The sequence below is a fragment of the Pleurodeles waltl genome, chromosome 3_1 (assembly GCF_031143425.1).
Source record: "Pleurodeles waltl isolate 20211129_DDA chromosome 3_1, aPleWal1.hap1.20221129, whole genome shotgun sequence".
Taxonomy (NCBI): domain Eukaryota; kingdom Metazoa; phylum Chordata; class Amphibia; order Caudata; family Salamandridae; genus Pleurodeles; species Pleurodeles waltl.
In genome coordinates this window covers 258,653,953-258,671,858 of record NC_090440.1, presented here as the reverse complement: position 1 = coordinate 258,671,858, position 17,906 = coordinate 258,653,953, and the positions used below count along the sequence as shown (strand labels likewise).

At 44.1% G+C, this 17,906-nt stretch overlaps 1 protein-coding gene across 1 annotated transcript in view; it reads left to right on the top strand.

Moving 5' to 3' along the window:
- Positions 1-17,906, top strand: part of KTI12 (KTI12 chromatin associated homolog) — a 320,786-nt gene that overhangs the window by 277,659 nt on the left and 25,221 nt on the right. The window contains exon 8 of the mRNA XM_069222350.1: positions 9,086-9,157. Coding sequence (XP_069078451.1) covers positions 9,086-9,157 — 72 coding nt within the window. The remainder of the gene's footprint in view (positions 1-9,085; positions 9,158-17,906) is intronic.

The following is a 17,906-nucleotide window of genomic DNA, read 5'->3' as shown; positions in this document are numbered from 1 at the left end:
TAAACCTTCTGACTTACGCTATAAAAGAGCAGATTCTGGCAAGTGCACTGAAACAGAAATCTGTGAAAGGCACCGAGTTCTCCTTTGAGATCAGGTCAGAGCTCTCTCGCATTACCTTAAATAAACAGTGAGAACTAGGGAGGCAAATGGAAGAGTTTAAGGCCCTTGGAGTTATTACCCAGCTACAATTCCCTGCCATTTTGAAAATAATGTACAGAAATAAAATACACAATCTTTTGGTTTACCTTGAAGCTAACAGGCTTATTGAAGCAATTGAGGGGGGAAACATGGAAAACTGAGCCTGGTACAGGACGGATTGGCTACAGGAGGTAATGCGCACATCTTTCCGGTTTCTTTTAGTTCTGTAGATAGGTCTTGATTGTGGATTTCCATTATGGGCTCTCAAAAATTAGCATATCCATGAAGACACAGATAAAGGGTGTCCAGGGAGGGTTGAAGGTAAGGGTTAGCGTAAAGGGGGTACTGGGTGCGGAGCAACATATTAAAAAAGTTTAAAAAAAAAAAAAAACTCCTCAGAAGCCTTCGTGAGTTATTTTGTAAGAAGGAACTTGGCATGCTGTAAGATTAGTGATAGGCAAAACCCAGGACCAAGAAGAGGGTTGTAATGGTTCCAAATCTTTCATGGAATATCAACAGGCTTAGGACGGCTAGGTGACACAATCAGCTGCTAAAATACCTGAGGGATACAGATGCTCATATTATAATATTGCAAGAGACCCACCTTACTAAGAAGGAAGTCTAGACCTTTTTCACAAACAAAAATTGGTCCAAGATGTTATATGTACTGATCAGACCTGTAACGTGAGGGGGCTAGCAATAGTGATAAAACAGAAGTTTTAGGCAACTGTAATTGGGAGTGAGGTGGACAAGAATGGTAAATGGTCTATTGCCAACATTCAATCTCATGATAAAAGATTCATGTTAGTGTGTTATTATAGCCCTAACGTGGAGGATATTGATCCCTTAAAAGCTGTTTTTTAGAAACCACTATCTTTCTCCAACCCAATCATTATGGCCAGAGACTTTAATACATGATTGCTCTACAGTTTTCGATCTGTTGCAAGGATGTCAAAGTGGGCGGGTATTGGGTTTTACTTGTATGGATGCCTCCTTAGACTAACATCATTTCTTTGCAGCACTAATGAATCTGCAAATACATATAGTGCAAGCTAAAAAGCACCAAGGGCCTTCCATCTACAATAAAAAAAGACTGGACAAGAGTTTTAAAGAGATTTCAGTTTGTGACTGCGGTATGGTTACATGTAGCAAATTGGGTTATAAGAAATAACCCTAGAAAATTGGCTGAATGGGAGATTCTCTCAGAAGCAGGTGATTTTGGGCCACATCTTCTCTTTACACTCACGCTCTGACTCACATACGCGTGTCTGTTTCTACCTCATATGCACGTGTGCTTCCCCCCTCACTGCCTGTCATCCTGTTAAAAGCAGTTGGTAATCTATCAACACTTTGCTTTGTTAGAGTAAAGGACTGTATTTACATTGAAAATGAAGTTTGTGGCACTGACATTCAGAGCAGTTTTTAGGCATTTAGATCCTTATTGGCAACACCTCATTCCAAAGACGGTTTAAATTTCTCGACTGCATTCATACAATTGTAACAGGAGCTTGTTTTTAAGTGTGTTTTACTTAATAGGAATCTGAGGTATGCCTCATAGAGGTGCTGATGAGGTGTTTGCAGGATATCAAATGTAATGCACGCTATGAGTTACAGCTTGATTAAGCCAGTGGATCAGCAGGAGTAGCGAAAATTGCTGAAGACCTTATCACATGAGTATGCAGGAGAATTAAAGTGTTTTCTTCTGATTTGTGCTATACTGCCAAATACACATTACCCTCATAGATTGTGGTTTTTCATGCATGCCGTTAATATGTGGAATTAGGTTAAGCTGTGCTTTAAAATGGTCTCCAAACCTTTCATCCTCAACCCTCCTTGATACAAAACATTCAATTTTTTTACTTCTGATGGATACTTCTAACCGCAGGTTCCACATCTTACTATATTCCCTAGGCTTTAGACTGAATCTGGAAAAATGCTGAAGCTGTACTCCTGCATGCTGGTACTTGGTGCCATGCGCCTCTCCACTAACTTCGTTCCACTATGGAAATGAAGAACGAGGCCATATATAAGTGCCACCGATGTACCTTGACATCAGTTCCTTTATTTCCGCACCTTCAGATGTGAATCCTAAGCGCTACTTCTTTAGTCTGTGATAGTATTTTTCTGTAATTTATTTTGTCAAATTCTAAAGGTTTTACCAGTGTGCAAGGAGAATGTCCTCCTAAAACGGGGTTTAAACCTTGCGAGGACTGTCACAAACATGTATGTGACAGATCTCCACCAGGTAATGCTCTGTTGCTTGCAGTCAGAACTCACCTCCCGAACCAGCAGCTGTGCCTACATGAACCAAAAGATTATTCAGGATCACAAAACTCTCTGCCTCAAGTCTCTATACTGTGACCAGTCAAAGTCGAGAGAAAGGTCCTGTTCCCATGGCAGATCTTCGCTATGGTCAAAGTCTTTCGGAAAGTCAAAGAAGAAGCACAAGAAGTCCAAGCGAGAATCTGCCCCTTTCTGCTATTCTCAGTCTCCAAAGAATGCACAAGGGCATCAGCTTGCTATCCAGTCTCCTGAGGAGCCAATTCTGACTCCCGACTCGCCCGACATTCAGGTCCATCCGCAATTTCGCAGAAAATCAAGGCCTATAATAGGCAATGCTTTGAATTTTCAGTGTGCTTCCATTTCCCTATGGTGTAGCCTTTGGGCTCCAAGAATCCTCAGGGGCCTCCAGTCAGATTCCAGATGGTGGGTTTGCGCTCAGCGGCATCTGTGCCTCTCGAACCTGCTTGGGTTCTGCACTGGCTTTGGCCCAATGCCAACTCTACGCTAGTTCCTTCACCATCAACAGTGGGGGAGGAGTATCTACAACTTGTAATGGTCTCCAATTCAGAAATAAATTGATCTCAACCTCGGCCAAGGCCATGCTCTGAACACATTAAAACAACGCCTTTTGGCAATCCATCCGGCTCTGAGGAATTACCTTCACTGCATAGTCATGCTCAGATGCTACACCAAATTTTTGGCTCTGATGCCAGAATTTCAGAGAGGATGGGGACACATTTTTTCCACAATACAATGAGGACAATTGGTACGAAGACCTACAGGATGCCATGGGTGTGGACACTCTGCCAGATGCTGGGTTAGTCTGTCTCCCTGGCACTGCCATGGATGAGAGCGCATCTTTTGCAGTAGTGTTCATAAGGGCTGCCGAGGTATTTGACCTGCAGCTCTCGACTATGGAAGTTAAAACCATCATCCTTTAGGGAGGGGCTTCGGTCTGACCAGGCGCCTACTGAAGCTCTTTAATGAGGTACTCACAGATAATGCTCTTTGGTGAAACCATGATTCGTAGCATTTGTGACTGTACATACACATAATCTGCATACTTCTGCCATCTAGTGTAGGTAGTGTGGGGCTCGAACTGTTGCAATTTTTTTTTTTTTTTTTAAAGAAGTCTTTTGAATCACCGTGTCTTTGCGACTCTTCCTCTAGTAGGTGAACGCACATGGGCACAGACTTCATTGTTAGATTGCTTTCTCCGCTGTCTGATTCGGCTTTGTATCAATGCTGCGTCGAGTCTCGATGTGTTTGACATCGACTGTTGCAGACTTGGAGATTGTTGCCTTTTTCTTCCCATCGCAGAAAATACTTTTTAACCTTTCTGCCATTCCTTCCACCTTCTCCATTCAAACCACTCCAGACATAGTCTAGTCATCTAATAACCAGGCATCCCATGTCTCGGGGTGCTCCCTCTCTTTTGGGTCTCCCATCCTCCTTACCGACGTTGGAGAAGGAAAATGCGCAGAAGGCAATGGATTGAATGTCTTTCAAGAGATGCCCCCAGTGCCACCCAAAATGCCCTGGGTAATCTTCAAGCCATCTGTAACCTGTGTCTCTCTCCAGAGCACAACGTGACCTGCTGTAACTCTGGTTTAGCCTTCAGGAGCAAAAAGACCCTTTGACAACTGAGAGACAGGCAGTGGGCCTAAAAAAAAAAAATGTACCATTCATCCTTGGAGATGCTGGATATCTTCAGCAAGGCAGACACACTCTGTGCCAAAGAAGAATTTGACAAGTCACCTGAGATTGCTGCCCACTAACCGAGCCCTGAGATCATCAAATCAGTCTCCTCAGAGTCCCAGGAAGAAGAAGTTCAAGAATAAAAGAATCATCCAGTAGATTTGACCTTCTTGTCACCTGTGAGGGAATCTCAGAGCTGGCAGGGTCCTGTTGATTAGCCGACTAGTCAAGGCTTCAGGGACTTTTGGAAGTCTGAGAGAGATGGGTAGGTCCGGAGATAAAAAATTTTTTTTAAAAAGGTAGCTTGTTCCTTGTCTTTGCTGCTAGGCAGGAGAAATAACGACCTCCACATCTGCTGTATTGGATGAGGGGGTGGAGGTTAGAGAAGGGGTAGTGGAGCGAAGGTGATCTGGTGGGCTGATGGTAGTTTAGGATGCTACCACTGATGTCCCATCTACTTCTGTTGGCTCTAGACTGCGTCTGAAGACCACACCGGGACACATGAGGACGATCAACACCAAAATCTCTTCTAAGACACATACGCGGGTGCATGTTGAAACAGAAAACTGTCCCTCCGTATGTCGGGTCCCGAGCTCTGTGTATGAGCTACCTTTTATCGAGGCTGAAACCAATGTCTGCACTGAAAACACTGTCAGCTCCGAAGCCATCCACAGCCAACTCAGAGGAATAGCCTATCTTTGAAAATCTCCAGCATGAGCTATCTGTAAGAAACTGGCACATTATCATACACTAACATACAGTCAAGAGCTCTGCTTCAGAAAATACTTTGGGTAAAAAGTGCAGAATCTTCTTTAAGGAGGCTGCCATTTCAGACATTCCTCTGCAACCACCACCCTCAAGAGGCCTACACACAAGACTATTGGCCCCACTCCTACTCCTTCTCCTCATGTACCGCCATCTCTACCACTTCCTCCCTCACAATATGTGACTTCCCCCATAGGGGCTACCAGAGTCATACTTAGACTCAGGTAACCCTAGCCCCTTCGCTCCAGCAGAGGACTTTAGCACCTAAGTCTGCCCTAACCCCACTTACAGTCCTTGGGAGGAGTCTGATGTGGATCCTTCAGGGGACCCTGCCCTTGACCACGTCCCCGTTATGACTTCCCCTCCAGATGATACCATTGCATCGTCCAACATGCAGCTGCCTGTCATAAGGTGATATGCAGGTCACCCCCTATGGATGATGATTTTCTAGTGGAAACTCTCCAGATCCTAGTGCTCCCTCCAATATTTTCCTGTGCTAAAGGGGAGCACAAAATCTGCCCGTGAAATCTTTAAGGGGCCAGTGAAATCCTGGCTTCTAACCTTCAAGATTAAAAAAAAACGATGCCCTCAGATCCACTCCATATAAGGGGTTATGTCTCACTGGACTGCCTGTTTTTTTTCACTTACTAGAAAACAGCAGCAGCCCAGAAGAAAGGCAACACCTTTACTCCTGACAAGGAGAGTAAGCAAATCAATCCTGCTGGCAAGAGGAAAGCATTAGTGCAGTCACCACTGGCACATGGCCAGTTCATGAGGGCTCCTGTTTCGTTGTGACATGGCACAGTGAGAGGAGATGGAGACTGTACTCCTACATTCCCTAACCAGTACCACAAAAGGTGGGGGCGGAAATCGTAGCGGAAAGGAAAAGCCACTTCCAATGCCATCACTAGGTATGCCTCGGATTAAACTGATACAGCTGTCGGGGGAGAGAATACCTCTTTCATCCTCTGCTGCCACTCCTAGCTGCATGTTTCTGACTTCAAGCCAGAGGTCCAACAACATCTTATCAACCTGCCCTTCGATGGTGAATACATATTCATCCCAGAGGTTGATGAGGAAAAAAATAGAGAACACAGATACCGCTAATGCCCTGGATAGTCTTTAAGTCAGAGGCAACAAATGAGGGGTGGTTCCAGGGCCACTTTCCCAGAATCAACCTAGTCCTATCAATGACCACACAGGGTTACCACCAACAGGGAGGTAGAGGTTATACTCAGTGTATCTTTAGAGATAACAGTTCCAGGGGTCAGGACAAAGGCACTCCCGTCAAGGGAGCTTTTAGCTCCAAGAACTGACTAGCCACCCTTCCCACTCCCCCCTCTCCCTTTACACCCAGTCATACTACACCTCTTGGGGAAGGCTCCAGGGATTCTTCCCTGCTGGGAGGAGACCACTGACTGGTGGGATCTATCCATCATCAGTCAAAGCTACTGCTTCCAGCTCATTTCAGCCCCACCAAACATTCCAACCCACCTGCACACCCTCAGCCCAGAACACCTTGCCCTACTGCAGGAGGAGGTTCAGGTGCTCCTTCTGAAAGGGGCCATCGAGCCATGGCCCCCTCAACGCTGTGGCAAAAGCATCTACTCTGTAAGGAAGGCTCCCTCAGGCCAGTACTGGATCTCAGAGCTCAAGGCTCTCAAAAGATAAACCTGTTGGAACATTTCCACGTGGTCACCCTACAGGATGTCATCCCCCTGCTGCACCAAAGCGGCTTCATGGCCACATTAGACTGAAGGATGCATATTTTCACATACCAATCAATCCGTCTCATCATCCCTTCATGATTAGTCAGAAGTGTTACCCTTTCGAGTCACCATGGCTCCAAGGGTTTAAATGTCTAGCAGTGGTAGTCGCCAGCTTCAGAAGGGGAGGAACTTATGTCTTTCCTTACATAGGCGACTGGCTTTTCAAGAGCGCAAGCAAACAAGACTGCCTAGCCCCCACCCAAGCTGAATTCTCCCTTCTGTACAGCTTGAGTTTTGCAGTCAAGGCCACCATGTCTCACGTCGAGCCACGCCAGGTCCATCCCTTCATATGGTCAGTTATGAATGCATCCTTGGGGAAAGCTTACCCAAGCGATCAAAGGGTGGCAGCATTCCAGTAGCTTTTGCCTCTTTTTCATGCACTCCGTCATCTCACAGTTTGAACAGGAATGCACCTGATGGGGGTATGATGGCTTCATGCAGAGCCCTAGTTCCTCACAGAATGCTCCATTTGCGCCTGCTCAGAGTCTTTTAGATCAATGGTCACAAGCAGAGGGTCACTTGGAAGATTTAGTGTTGATGAGGAGTAGCACCCATCTGCATTGGTGAAACAGCAACAATCTGTTTCAGGGTAGGCCCCTTTTCTCCAGGACCTGGTGACATGACCACCATTTTTTACCTGCAAATCCAAGGCCCCACATACTCTTCTATTTTGTCAGCACTGGCGCATTAAATTTGCCATTTGGCAAACCACCACCAAGTGCACTTCATAGTGGAGAATCTCCCAGGGGGCGGACAATGCCTTTGCCAATTTGCTCAGCAGGACACTGCAGCAAGTCTTCAAGGGAGAACTTGACCTGCAAGGCCTACTCCCTTACTTTCATTGGTGAGTACCCCAGGCATAGACCACATGCGAAAATGGAAAATGACCAATCCGTCTACAAGTTTCCACATCCCCAGTCCATAGGCAATGCTCTGAACTGGTCTGGGATTTTTACATATGTTTTGTTTTCTTCTCCTAAACCCACTTCTGGGTTATAGGTGAGGAAACTGATGCAAACTCCTTCACCCTCGTCTTGCTGGTTTCCATGTGGGCCGGACAACCATGGTTCTTGACCCTTCTAGAGATGTCCCTCGCCCTACATGAGAAGCTCCCCAAGACTGGACCTTCTCATACAAAATCAAGGCAGAGTCAAACATGCGGATCCCAAGCAGCTCAGCCTAGCAGTCTGGCTCCTGATGTTAGTCTGGTTATATTAACTTACCTCAAGAGTGCATGGACATACTGGAGGAAGCCTATAGACCTACCACACACACCTGCTATGCTGCTGAGAGGACATTGTTTGTCCACCAGAGTAGAATGAGCCACACAAATCCTCTCACACCTAAATTACAAGACTTCATTTGCTACCTCCTACTTCTGCACAAGTCAGGATTGGCCTGCAACTTGATTTGGCTTCACTTAGCTGCTGTCGCCACATACATGCAAAACAAGGAACACTCCTTACTCTTCAAGGTTCCTGTTACTAAAGCCTTTATGGAGGACCTTCAGCGTGTCATCCCACCTAGGGTACCACCTGCCACAGTCTGCAGTCTTGTCCTCACCAGACTCACAGGACCTTCCTTCGAACCACTGCATTCTTGCCCTGTGTAGTTTCTCTCTGGGAAGTATCCCCTTCCAGAGGGCAATGAGCTTTTACATTGACCAAACAAAAGATCATTGTTTACACAATCAGCTCTTCTTCATCAGCTTCTCAAGTGTGAAGGACAAGGCAGTGCAAAAGAGGACCCTGTCAATGTGAATAGTCCTCTGCATTAAGATCTGTTACTCGCCAGCCAAAAAGCTGTCATGCCCTCACCTACTCATGCCCCTGAGGGCCTGAGAGCCCATTCCACCAGATCCAAGGTTGCTACAATGGCGTTAGAACTAGGACTTCTTGTCCTTGGCATCTGCCAAGTTGTAACGTGTCTCGGTGCATACGTTCATGAAGCATCTACTACCTTGACAGCCAAGTCTGACAAAATGGTCACTTCGCTATACTCGGTCCTACAGAACTGTTTGGTCTGAGTTTAAACCCTACACCTTTGGGAGGTACTAATTTTTTTACATTATAAAGGTGATGATTAGCATCTAAAAAGTTCCCAAGTAATGGATCAGCACATTTTTACCACCACTTCTACTCTCTATGTGTCTGAAGGCTTGGAAAGCGAAAGAAACTTGTAGTGCCTGTATGCGCCTCCGTCCTCTCCCTTCCCAGAAGCAGGAGGACACTATTGTTGAAGTTCTTCATATCAAGTCTAGTGCCTGGGGATATTTTAAAGGTGAGGGATCTGCAGTTAAAATGTCCAGGAGAAAGTGTGTTACCCAAGGTAAGTAGGTTGTTCTCCATAGAGCAATTTCCATACAGTTTGACTATACCACAGTTCTTTGAAATATGCTGTGGAAATATAAACAGTATTTCTTTTTATTTCAGGAGCTTCTAAATGCCCAGAAGACCAGTGTTCCAGGAGACTTGATTACTGTGCCTGGAGCTAATGAAAAAATATCCTTTTTGATTTGTCTAGAGACCTCATTATCTATATTGCAATTGCTTATATGATTTATGCATACTGGGCAAAAAGGCCATCCAGTATAGGCAGTTGGTGCTTTTTCGCGAGCCTAAATCACATGTTGATCAGCCCTCATTTGTAACCTTTTTATGACGTATTGAGTTTTGCCTGTGCATTGGCATATGACTATTGCATGAGTGCAGTAGTCGGGTGAGTTCTCGTGGAATGCTGTGCACTGTATTGCTTTACTTTGCATTGAGTAAACTGGAGCTAACCGGTGCAAGTGGAGCTCCAAAATCTACTGCAATCATTTTCCTGCCCCAGCCAGCTTCTTTTCATCAATAGGCCATGTGACGCCCTCACATCTCATGCATTGCTTTGACAGAGTTGGGGGTGCGCTCTTGAGTGGGGCCAGGACATAGGGTATCGCAGTAGGCTGCTCAGAGGACAAGATGGCTGGTCAGCTAGTGTTTACATGGCCCCAAGTCTCAGGACATGTTAGGTGCATCTTGGGGGCCTAGCCACAGTATGCAATGTCATGCCTTAATCTTAGTCTGTTTGGCAGAGGTTAATAGCGGGATTTAACTGCCATCACCCTAGTGATATTAGAAAAAGATGATGATATGGTTTAATGGTATTTGATGGTAATGCGTTGTTTTGGAGGGAATGGGAAGTTTGTGGGCCTCCAGTGCTATTGATCCCATGGGACAAGTTGCAGTTAAGACACACCTGATTTGGAGTCTCTGGATCGGACTACCAACCAGAGAATGCATTTTTAGGGATGTGCCCTCACCAAATATAGACCTTGACTCGGGGTATGCCAGGGACCACACTGGACCTGGTCACAACGGCTGGCAGAAGCCACACAGATAACCGAAACAGGCTACCACAGTTTGAGTGCTACATCACATGGCCAGGTAGAGATACATTTATCTGTCTCGCGCAACTCCCTATATTCTATGCAGAAAGGGGCATAGATATGTCTGGCAGTCAAAACTTTAGATTTCTTACTCATGAACTGTTTACGAAGAGAGAGTGATTATCCGTCATTTGTTGGTTGTAACTGTCAATCATGATGGTGGTGCTGTGCCATTGCATAGTTTGCATAACACATAGTGTCATTCTATTAATTACTTCAACGAAGAGAGAGAGAGACACAGTTTTTAAAATTAGACTCTTGCAGTTTTATCTGCAGTCACTGCTGCACTTTTTATTTACCCTGTTCCTTTGTTCGCTCCTGAGGTGAAAATTTTTTGGGGAAAGTTTTTTTTTTTAAAGATTCCCTGAACGGGGCCAAAGTTATTAGAAAACCAAAAAGTAAATTTCTGGGTCAAACGTGGTCCTTACTATAACTACCCAGTGAGAAAATAAAATTTGGCCAGAGCACACAGAATGTAGTGTCCAATAGTGTTGCAGGGATGAGAAACCCTGATGGTGTGTTGAAGGTGAGCGAAAGTTCGAGGTTGAAAAAAACGTCCAGAGTCTTGTTAGTAGACAGTGCCTTTATTCGTAGGTGTTGTAGAGCATGATAATCGTCATAGATAAACAGCCAACACGTGTTTCGTCACACAGGTGACTTCATCAAGGCTGCAAAGAATATTGATAAAGGCAACAGTTGGTATATATATATATACATGTATGGAATCCGTAGTGAACTCATGTAGAAAAGATACCTGGAAACAAAAGCCAGTGCCTTAGTGTGGGAGCTAAAAAAAAAGATAGATTGATGTTAAAGTGAACATGACAAGAAAACATAGTGCGACCAGGACACCCATAGGGAAAGGAGACATATTATGAATAAAAGTGATTACGTACGTTCATGCAGTTAATATTGAGATCCAGAATGTCTACAAAAGTGGGCTGATGCATAGTTAGTAGTGATACGAAGTGAGGCTAGGGCAGGGTTGGGAGAGACCAAGCCAATGGCTGAATACGAACAACTACAAGTGAGGTGTGGAGTGGTACATGGTAGGTGAGTGACAGAGAAAGAGAAAAAGGCCCAAATTGGTTGGGAGCCATGGTTTCTGTACCTGGGCCGTCCGGCCTACGTAATCAATGTTAATTGGATCTGTGGGCTGGAATAGGTGATAAAGATCTGGGAAGGAAATAAAAAAGGGATTAAAACCAGTAAGACTAACCCGTAGGGGAATATGATCCGAGAATAATCATGGGCATGAGGTATGGAGAGAGAAGATAATAATTGTGTACATACCTTTGAAGATTAAGAAAATTCAGAGTAGTAAGGCTGTCTGAGCAGCAACAGGGTGATTAGGTACTAGAACACGTAGGTAAAAAATGATATGGAAGGCCTTGATAAGCTGTAGAGACACGACCTAGGAGGTGTCAGAGAGATGAGTATAAATTGCAACAGTCGATATGAAGGAAGCAGATGCAAATAGGAAACAATTAATAGAGACAATAACAGGTTATTGACGAATAGGGCTGAAGTCTAAGCTAGGAGATAAATAGTAATACTAGCCCCACAGGGCTGCAACGTGTAAGCGGTGGGAAATGAGGTGTATCAAAAAGCAAATACGGGGAAAGTAAGGCAAGTAAGGTAGAAAATGTCCATGTACACAAAGCTGGCGGTACGTAATGTAAACACAGAGCGCTAATAATAGGCCTGTACATTGCCAAAGTACTGAAGACTAAGCTCAAAAAGGTCCATGTACTAGAGGTGGAGGGCCCCTGTGGTAGTGTGAAACATGTTGGACCTTGGGAATAAGGCCAGGGCATGTATCGGTATTTAAAAAGAGCTCGAGAGAGAATGCGTCCTAGTATTAATAGAGCGGGTAAGTCAAAAAATGCTTAGCCTATAAAAGTACAACGGTGCTAAGCAACGGGTGAGCGTACAGCAATAATGGGGAGTTAGGGAAAACTATAGTAAAGCGCGTTCCGAAGCGAAATGCGTCCACGGATAATATTTGCGGCGGGAAATTTGGTTCGGCCATAAGCGGCAATAGTGTAAAGAATAAATGAAGATATCTAACATAAGTTCGAACATTGATCAGAGTCAAAAGCGGAGTGTCTAAATATAAAGAAATGAGGACATACCTTGGAAATACAGGCCGGGGAGGCGCGGTGAATAGTGAGAGAGCGTCTAATGGTCGTTGCCGACCCACGCTCTTATGGAGAACAAAGTTGGGGTGCCATGGAAATAGAGGGGGGACCCAAAGATGAGGCTACGGGGGACAGTGTGGCGGCCATATTGGGTGTATTGAATAGGGGTCTGAACTAAATGGATAGAATAGAATTAATGGGAGAAAGAAGGGGGGAGCAAGCGGCCACTTCATATGTGAAAAGAATATGAAATGGAAAATGAGGTTGAAGAAGGGGGGGAAGGAGAGAGGGAAAGACGCAAGAAGCACATCCAAAGTAGGTAATCACGGTGTAAAAACCTTTGCTGGAGTAGTGAGAGAAACACAAACACCGAAGAGTGAAAAACGAAGTAGTGGGAGTCCAGTGAACCAAAGACAATAATGTACGTGAAAAAAACGGCCATAAGGATGTAACGAGCCGCAAACAATAAATATGTGAATACAAAACGAACTATATGGAAACCTCGTATTACTGGACAAATAGTACATAATACATAGTACATGTTGAGGTTGAGGATGGAGAAGAAGTACATTGATAAGTTAACGAGGTGACAACTATTAATACCAAAGACAATGTTAAATGTGAAAAGTCAGGTCATATTAATGCCACGAACCGCATATAGTAAGTCAGTGTATGCAAACGAAATACGTGGATATCTCGTATTACTAAACAAATGGTGCATGGTGAGGTCAAGGACAGAGGACGGATTACAATGATAAATCAAAAGAAATAACAACTATTCAAAATGTGGTTAATACGTTGTTTGTACATATAGAAACATCCAAACATAGTAGAGCATTTATAAAACATTAAGTACATAGTTAAGCTTTATACAGAAGGGTTGTTTATAGGAAGATATAATGCAACGTGTAATGAAGTAGGAAAATCCCCATAGAACACATATGTCTATGTAAGTAAAGTAAGTGAATGCTAGGTGTTACCAAACACATGGTGCAGAGTAATGTCAAGAACATAAAATGTAAGGACAGAGTAACACAATTGGCATTTTAATCATAAATGAATGAGTACATTGTTAATACACAGAGATAGATCCGAGCCTAGTAGAACCTAGTGAGTTCGAACATACGGGATTGTACAAAGGTGGAAATGGTGCAACATGCATACAGGATGGAGGATCAAAATGGTTATGTCAGAAAGAAGTGTAATTCACGGTCAGTGTTGAGGCCTAGCTCAACTGCGCGAAGTTTTATGATCCATTTGGCCTCGCATTTGCGCAGTTCCCTGGTTCTGTCTCCACACCTAGGTGAATTGGGAACCTGAGTGATGCCATGGAATCTGATTTTTAGAAGATCCCCTTCCCCATGTGCAGTGTTAAAGTGAACGGCAAGGGGGTAGTTGATGTTAGTATTCCTAATGGCCCTGATATGCTCCTGGATGCGTTCTTTGAGTGGGCGTATAGAGCTTCCAATATAGATCAGACCACATGCACATATCAAGCAATAAACAGTATATTTTGTGTTACAATTGATGAAACACTTAATGTGGTATGTTGTCTTGGTATTGTATGAAAAAAATATGGTTTTGTTGAGGGCTAGTTGGCAGGATATGCAGCAACCACATTTGTAAAAGCCAGTAGGTTTCTCTGGAATCCACCCCAAAGGGCGTGTGGGGGAGGAGGGGCATAAAAAGCTGGGACACAGAATGTTCCTGAGAGTACGGCCTCTGCTATGCACAATGGTGGGGGACCTGCTTAATGAGTCTTTGAGGCATGTATCCAGCATCAGTAAGTGCCAATGTTTTTTGAGAATGCGTAGTATCGTCTTACTAGCTGGGCTGTACTGGGTAATGAATGTGACCGGTCTCTGGCTGCTAGGGTTTTCTGTGACAAGTTTTTTCGGGCCTTTGATGAGTAACTGGTGGTGTTCCTTGTTCAAGATGCGTTTGCTAGCTCCCGTGATGAGTTTGTTGGAGTAACCCCTATTACGGAAGCGGTGGGTCAGGTTTTTTAGTTCCTGTTTGAAAACAACAGTGTCAGAGCAATTATGTCGAATCCTAACCATTTCTCCGTATGGGATGGCCTTGATCTGTGTGAGGGGATGGGCACTCTGAGCATGCAGGATAGAATTGCAAGCGGTGGGTTTTCTGTACAATCTAGACATGACCTTGTTGTTGGTAGTGTACAACAATAGGTCCAAAAATTCGATTTGAGTAGTGTCCACCTTGTGGGTAAACGTTAAGTTGAAATCATTAGTGTTGAGGTGTTCTATGAGTGTATTGAGGTCATGACTGTCACCAGTCCAGATAGCAAGAATGTCATCGATGTACCTACCCCAGTAGAGAATGTGCTGCGTGAGGTGTGCCGGGCAATTGGACCAAAGATGTATTTTCTCAAATTGACCCATGTATAGGTTGGCATATGATGGTGAGAACTTGGCTCCCATAGCTACACCCTGACACTGCCTGAACCACCTGCCATCATGCAAGAATACGTTGTTCTCTAACACTAGTCGTGTGAGTTCAACAAGCATGTGAGTGTGTTCATATAATGTAGCATCCCGGGTACTGAGTGTTCGTTGGAGCATACCGATACCCTTTTCCAGGGGAATGGATGTGTAGAGTGAGCTAACGTCAAGACAGCAAAAAGTGCAGGTATCCGTCCATTCGATATCTTCGAGTTGACAGAAGAGGTCCCTAGTGTCCTGAATGTACGAGGGTAAGTTGCGTACTAAAGGTTGGAGGAAAGAGTCAATGTACTCAGAGATGTGTTCTGTGGGAGAACCGATCCCTGAGATAATAGGTCTACCAGGAGGAAAACCTCCTGGTTTGTGGATTTTAGGAAGGATGTATATGCAAGGGGCACGTGGTGCCTCAATGAACAAAAACCTGTACTCTAAATCTGTTAGAAGACAACGGTTTCTTAGAGACGTCAGTTTGGTTTTGATCAGTTTGGTAATGTTGGGCAGAGGGTTGGTGTGGACCACAGAGTAAGCCTTGTGTCACTGAGTTGTCTATTAATTTCAGTAATGTAGTCAATTTTGTTCATGATGACGACGTTGCCTCCTTTGTCTGCCTCCCTGATAACAATGTCTGTATAAGTAGAGAATTTATGTAGTGCTTAGAGTTCATTGGGGTTTAAGTTCTTCTTTGGTCTGTGGGTGCGGGTGTTGGTCTTGTCCTCTAAGTTAAAAAGTTCCGTACTGATGGCTTTGTAAAAGACATCGATGTGATTGTCCGGTGGTAAAACGGGGACAAATGTGGAGCTGGGTTTGAGCCCACTATCAACATACAAGTTGGGTGTAATGTTGAGTTCAGTCAATAGATCATTGAAGCTTAGTGAGGGCGATGAAGTGTTGTCAAGGGAGAGAACCGTGTGGATGTCCTGTAGGTCCCTAATGGATTGGTTGCAAGTTGGTAATGTAACCCGAGCAGTTTTATTAGTGTCTGGTTTGCCATGAAAGAACTTTTTCAGTTTAAGCTTGCGTATGAATTTGAAAAGATCTATGTGGATGGTAGTGTAATCAGGTTTGGAAGTAGGACAGAAACCCAGACCTTTTTTCAAAACATTTATTTCGTGTATAGAAAGTTGCAATTTGGAAAGATTCATAACCTGTACATTTTCCTCTGAAAAATTGGTGGTTTTTTGCAGAGGGAGAACATTCAGGATCTCTGGATTTTCGCGGTAGCGCGAGTTGTCATTCCCTCCCTGTAGTTTACTGAGGTGTTTCCTACCGCCCCTGCGGGTGGGTTTGTACTTGGTCCTGACCTGTTGTAGTTCTGTCGTAATCCCTTTCTGTATCTGCCAAGTTCCTCTAAAAAAGAACTCGACTGTTGAGTAGTATTCTGTGGATGTGTACCGACAGAGGACCCATTTATGTGTGATTCACTACAGTCACTAGATAGGTTAGAGATGTCGGATAAGCTGCCCGCGGTAGACCCAGCAGGCGTGTTGGGTTTAGCGGGTATGTTACCTGAGTCTTTGTTAAGCTGATCAAACTTACGAGCAAAGGTATAAATTCTACCATTACTGTAGTCATTGTCATCTCTGACAAGTTTGCGCATTTTTTTGTCTTTAATAAATAGCTGATAGCCTGTTAGTATTTCCCTCATAATAGTGTAATTCTTTTCTGTGGCTTCAGGGAGGTTGAGATTTTTGATCTCCTCCTCCAGGGATGCAATATCCTGTAGTAGTTTGTTGCGTTTTCTATCAGCATGTTTGATTAGTATGTTAATCATGCTGAAGGAAGTGGAGGAAATGAGGTGTTCCCATTCCCCAAGTAAGTCTGGATCAAGGTCTTCAAAGGATGGAAAGATAATTACTCGTAGTCCTCTAGGGACTTGTTTGAGTTCCAAGTAACGTTTAAGAGTGGTAATGTCCCACCAACGAGCCAGCTCCTGTTTTTTTAGTCTCTCAAGTTTAATACATTTCTGTCTGAGTCCTTCCTTGAGTGGTATGGAGTCTGTGGAACGTTGAGTCAGGGTTTTTTTAGAAAAGAGCTCCGCAGCTAAGGCGTCCCGGTTGTCATCGAAAGAGGCCATATTGTAAAGCCTAAACACTGGTGTAACACTTCCGATCAGAAGAGGTACAGGTAATACAATCAGAAAATGTAAAGTTTCTAGAGTGCAGCTAACCCTAATTCAGACAGAATATAACCTGGAATTGAAAAAAGCACAAGGGTAGTAAGGGTAACGGAAGCTTCCGTTACCCTTACTACCCTTGTGCTTTTTTCAATTATAACTACCCAGTGGCGACCTCATCTGACTCAGTAGGAAACGTGGTGTTCTCGTGCCCTTCCATTTTCACAAAAACTAGTGGCATTTCTTTGGTTAGAAATGGCTCGTCAAAATGGGCTTCATGTACAAAGAACAGTTTGCAGTCCCAAAGCCTGTGATTTGCAAGTTGACAGGGTTTGCAACAGCAAAACACCATTTTACAACATACAAAAGCCATTTTACAAATGGGAAAATTCTTTCCAACTCCTTAATTTCTTTTCCAACTCTGAGTCACAAATAAGGCAGGTGTGAAACTGATGTTCACCCTCATTTTTGCAATTCAGAAAAGGATGTGTCAATGATCTGTGACCGCAGTTGTGGTCGGAAAGCATTGATCAAATACCAAGAAACGAGTTATGGTGGTAACTGATTAGTTACCACCACATCCGTAGGGATAGCTTCACCTTTAGAAATTGTGTTTGCAGTTTTGGGGGGGGGGGGAAGTTTGCAGGAGGTGGTCAAGAGAATTACTGCCTGCTCCCCTCTGAACAAAAAACATTTTTTTAAAGCAGCAGGTCTCCCTTTAATGGACATATACTGTTTTAAAATAAAATGTACCCCGATAAAGGACTTGAGGGTCGAAGGCATGCAAAGTCTGCTATACCTTGAAGGCCTCCATCCCTGCTTTTGCGGCCTATCACTGGGGGGTAGATTTTTGCGATCTCCCTAATTTATAGTCATTCGGCAGGTTGTTTTGCGACCACCTGTAAATTGACAATTTGTGGGTGATATATTAGTACAGAGGTTATATCACAAATTGCATTCCCGTTTGCTATACAGACAAAAAGAAATGCAGCAGACTCGTAAGAGACGCACCAATCCCTATAGGTTCCCAAATGTCCACAACAAAGAAGGAAAAAGTAGTCAATTATAATATCAATTGTGTGCAACACAGCCAAAGCTCCTGCTGCAAAA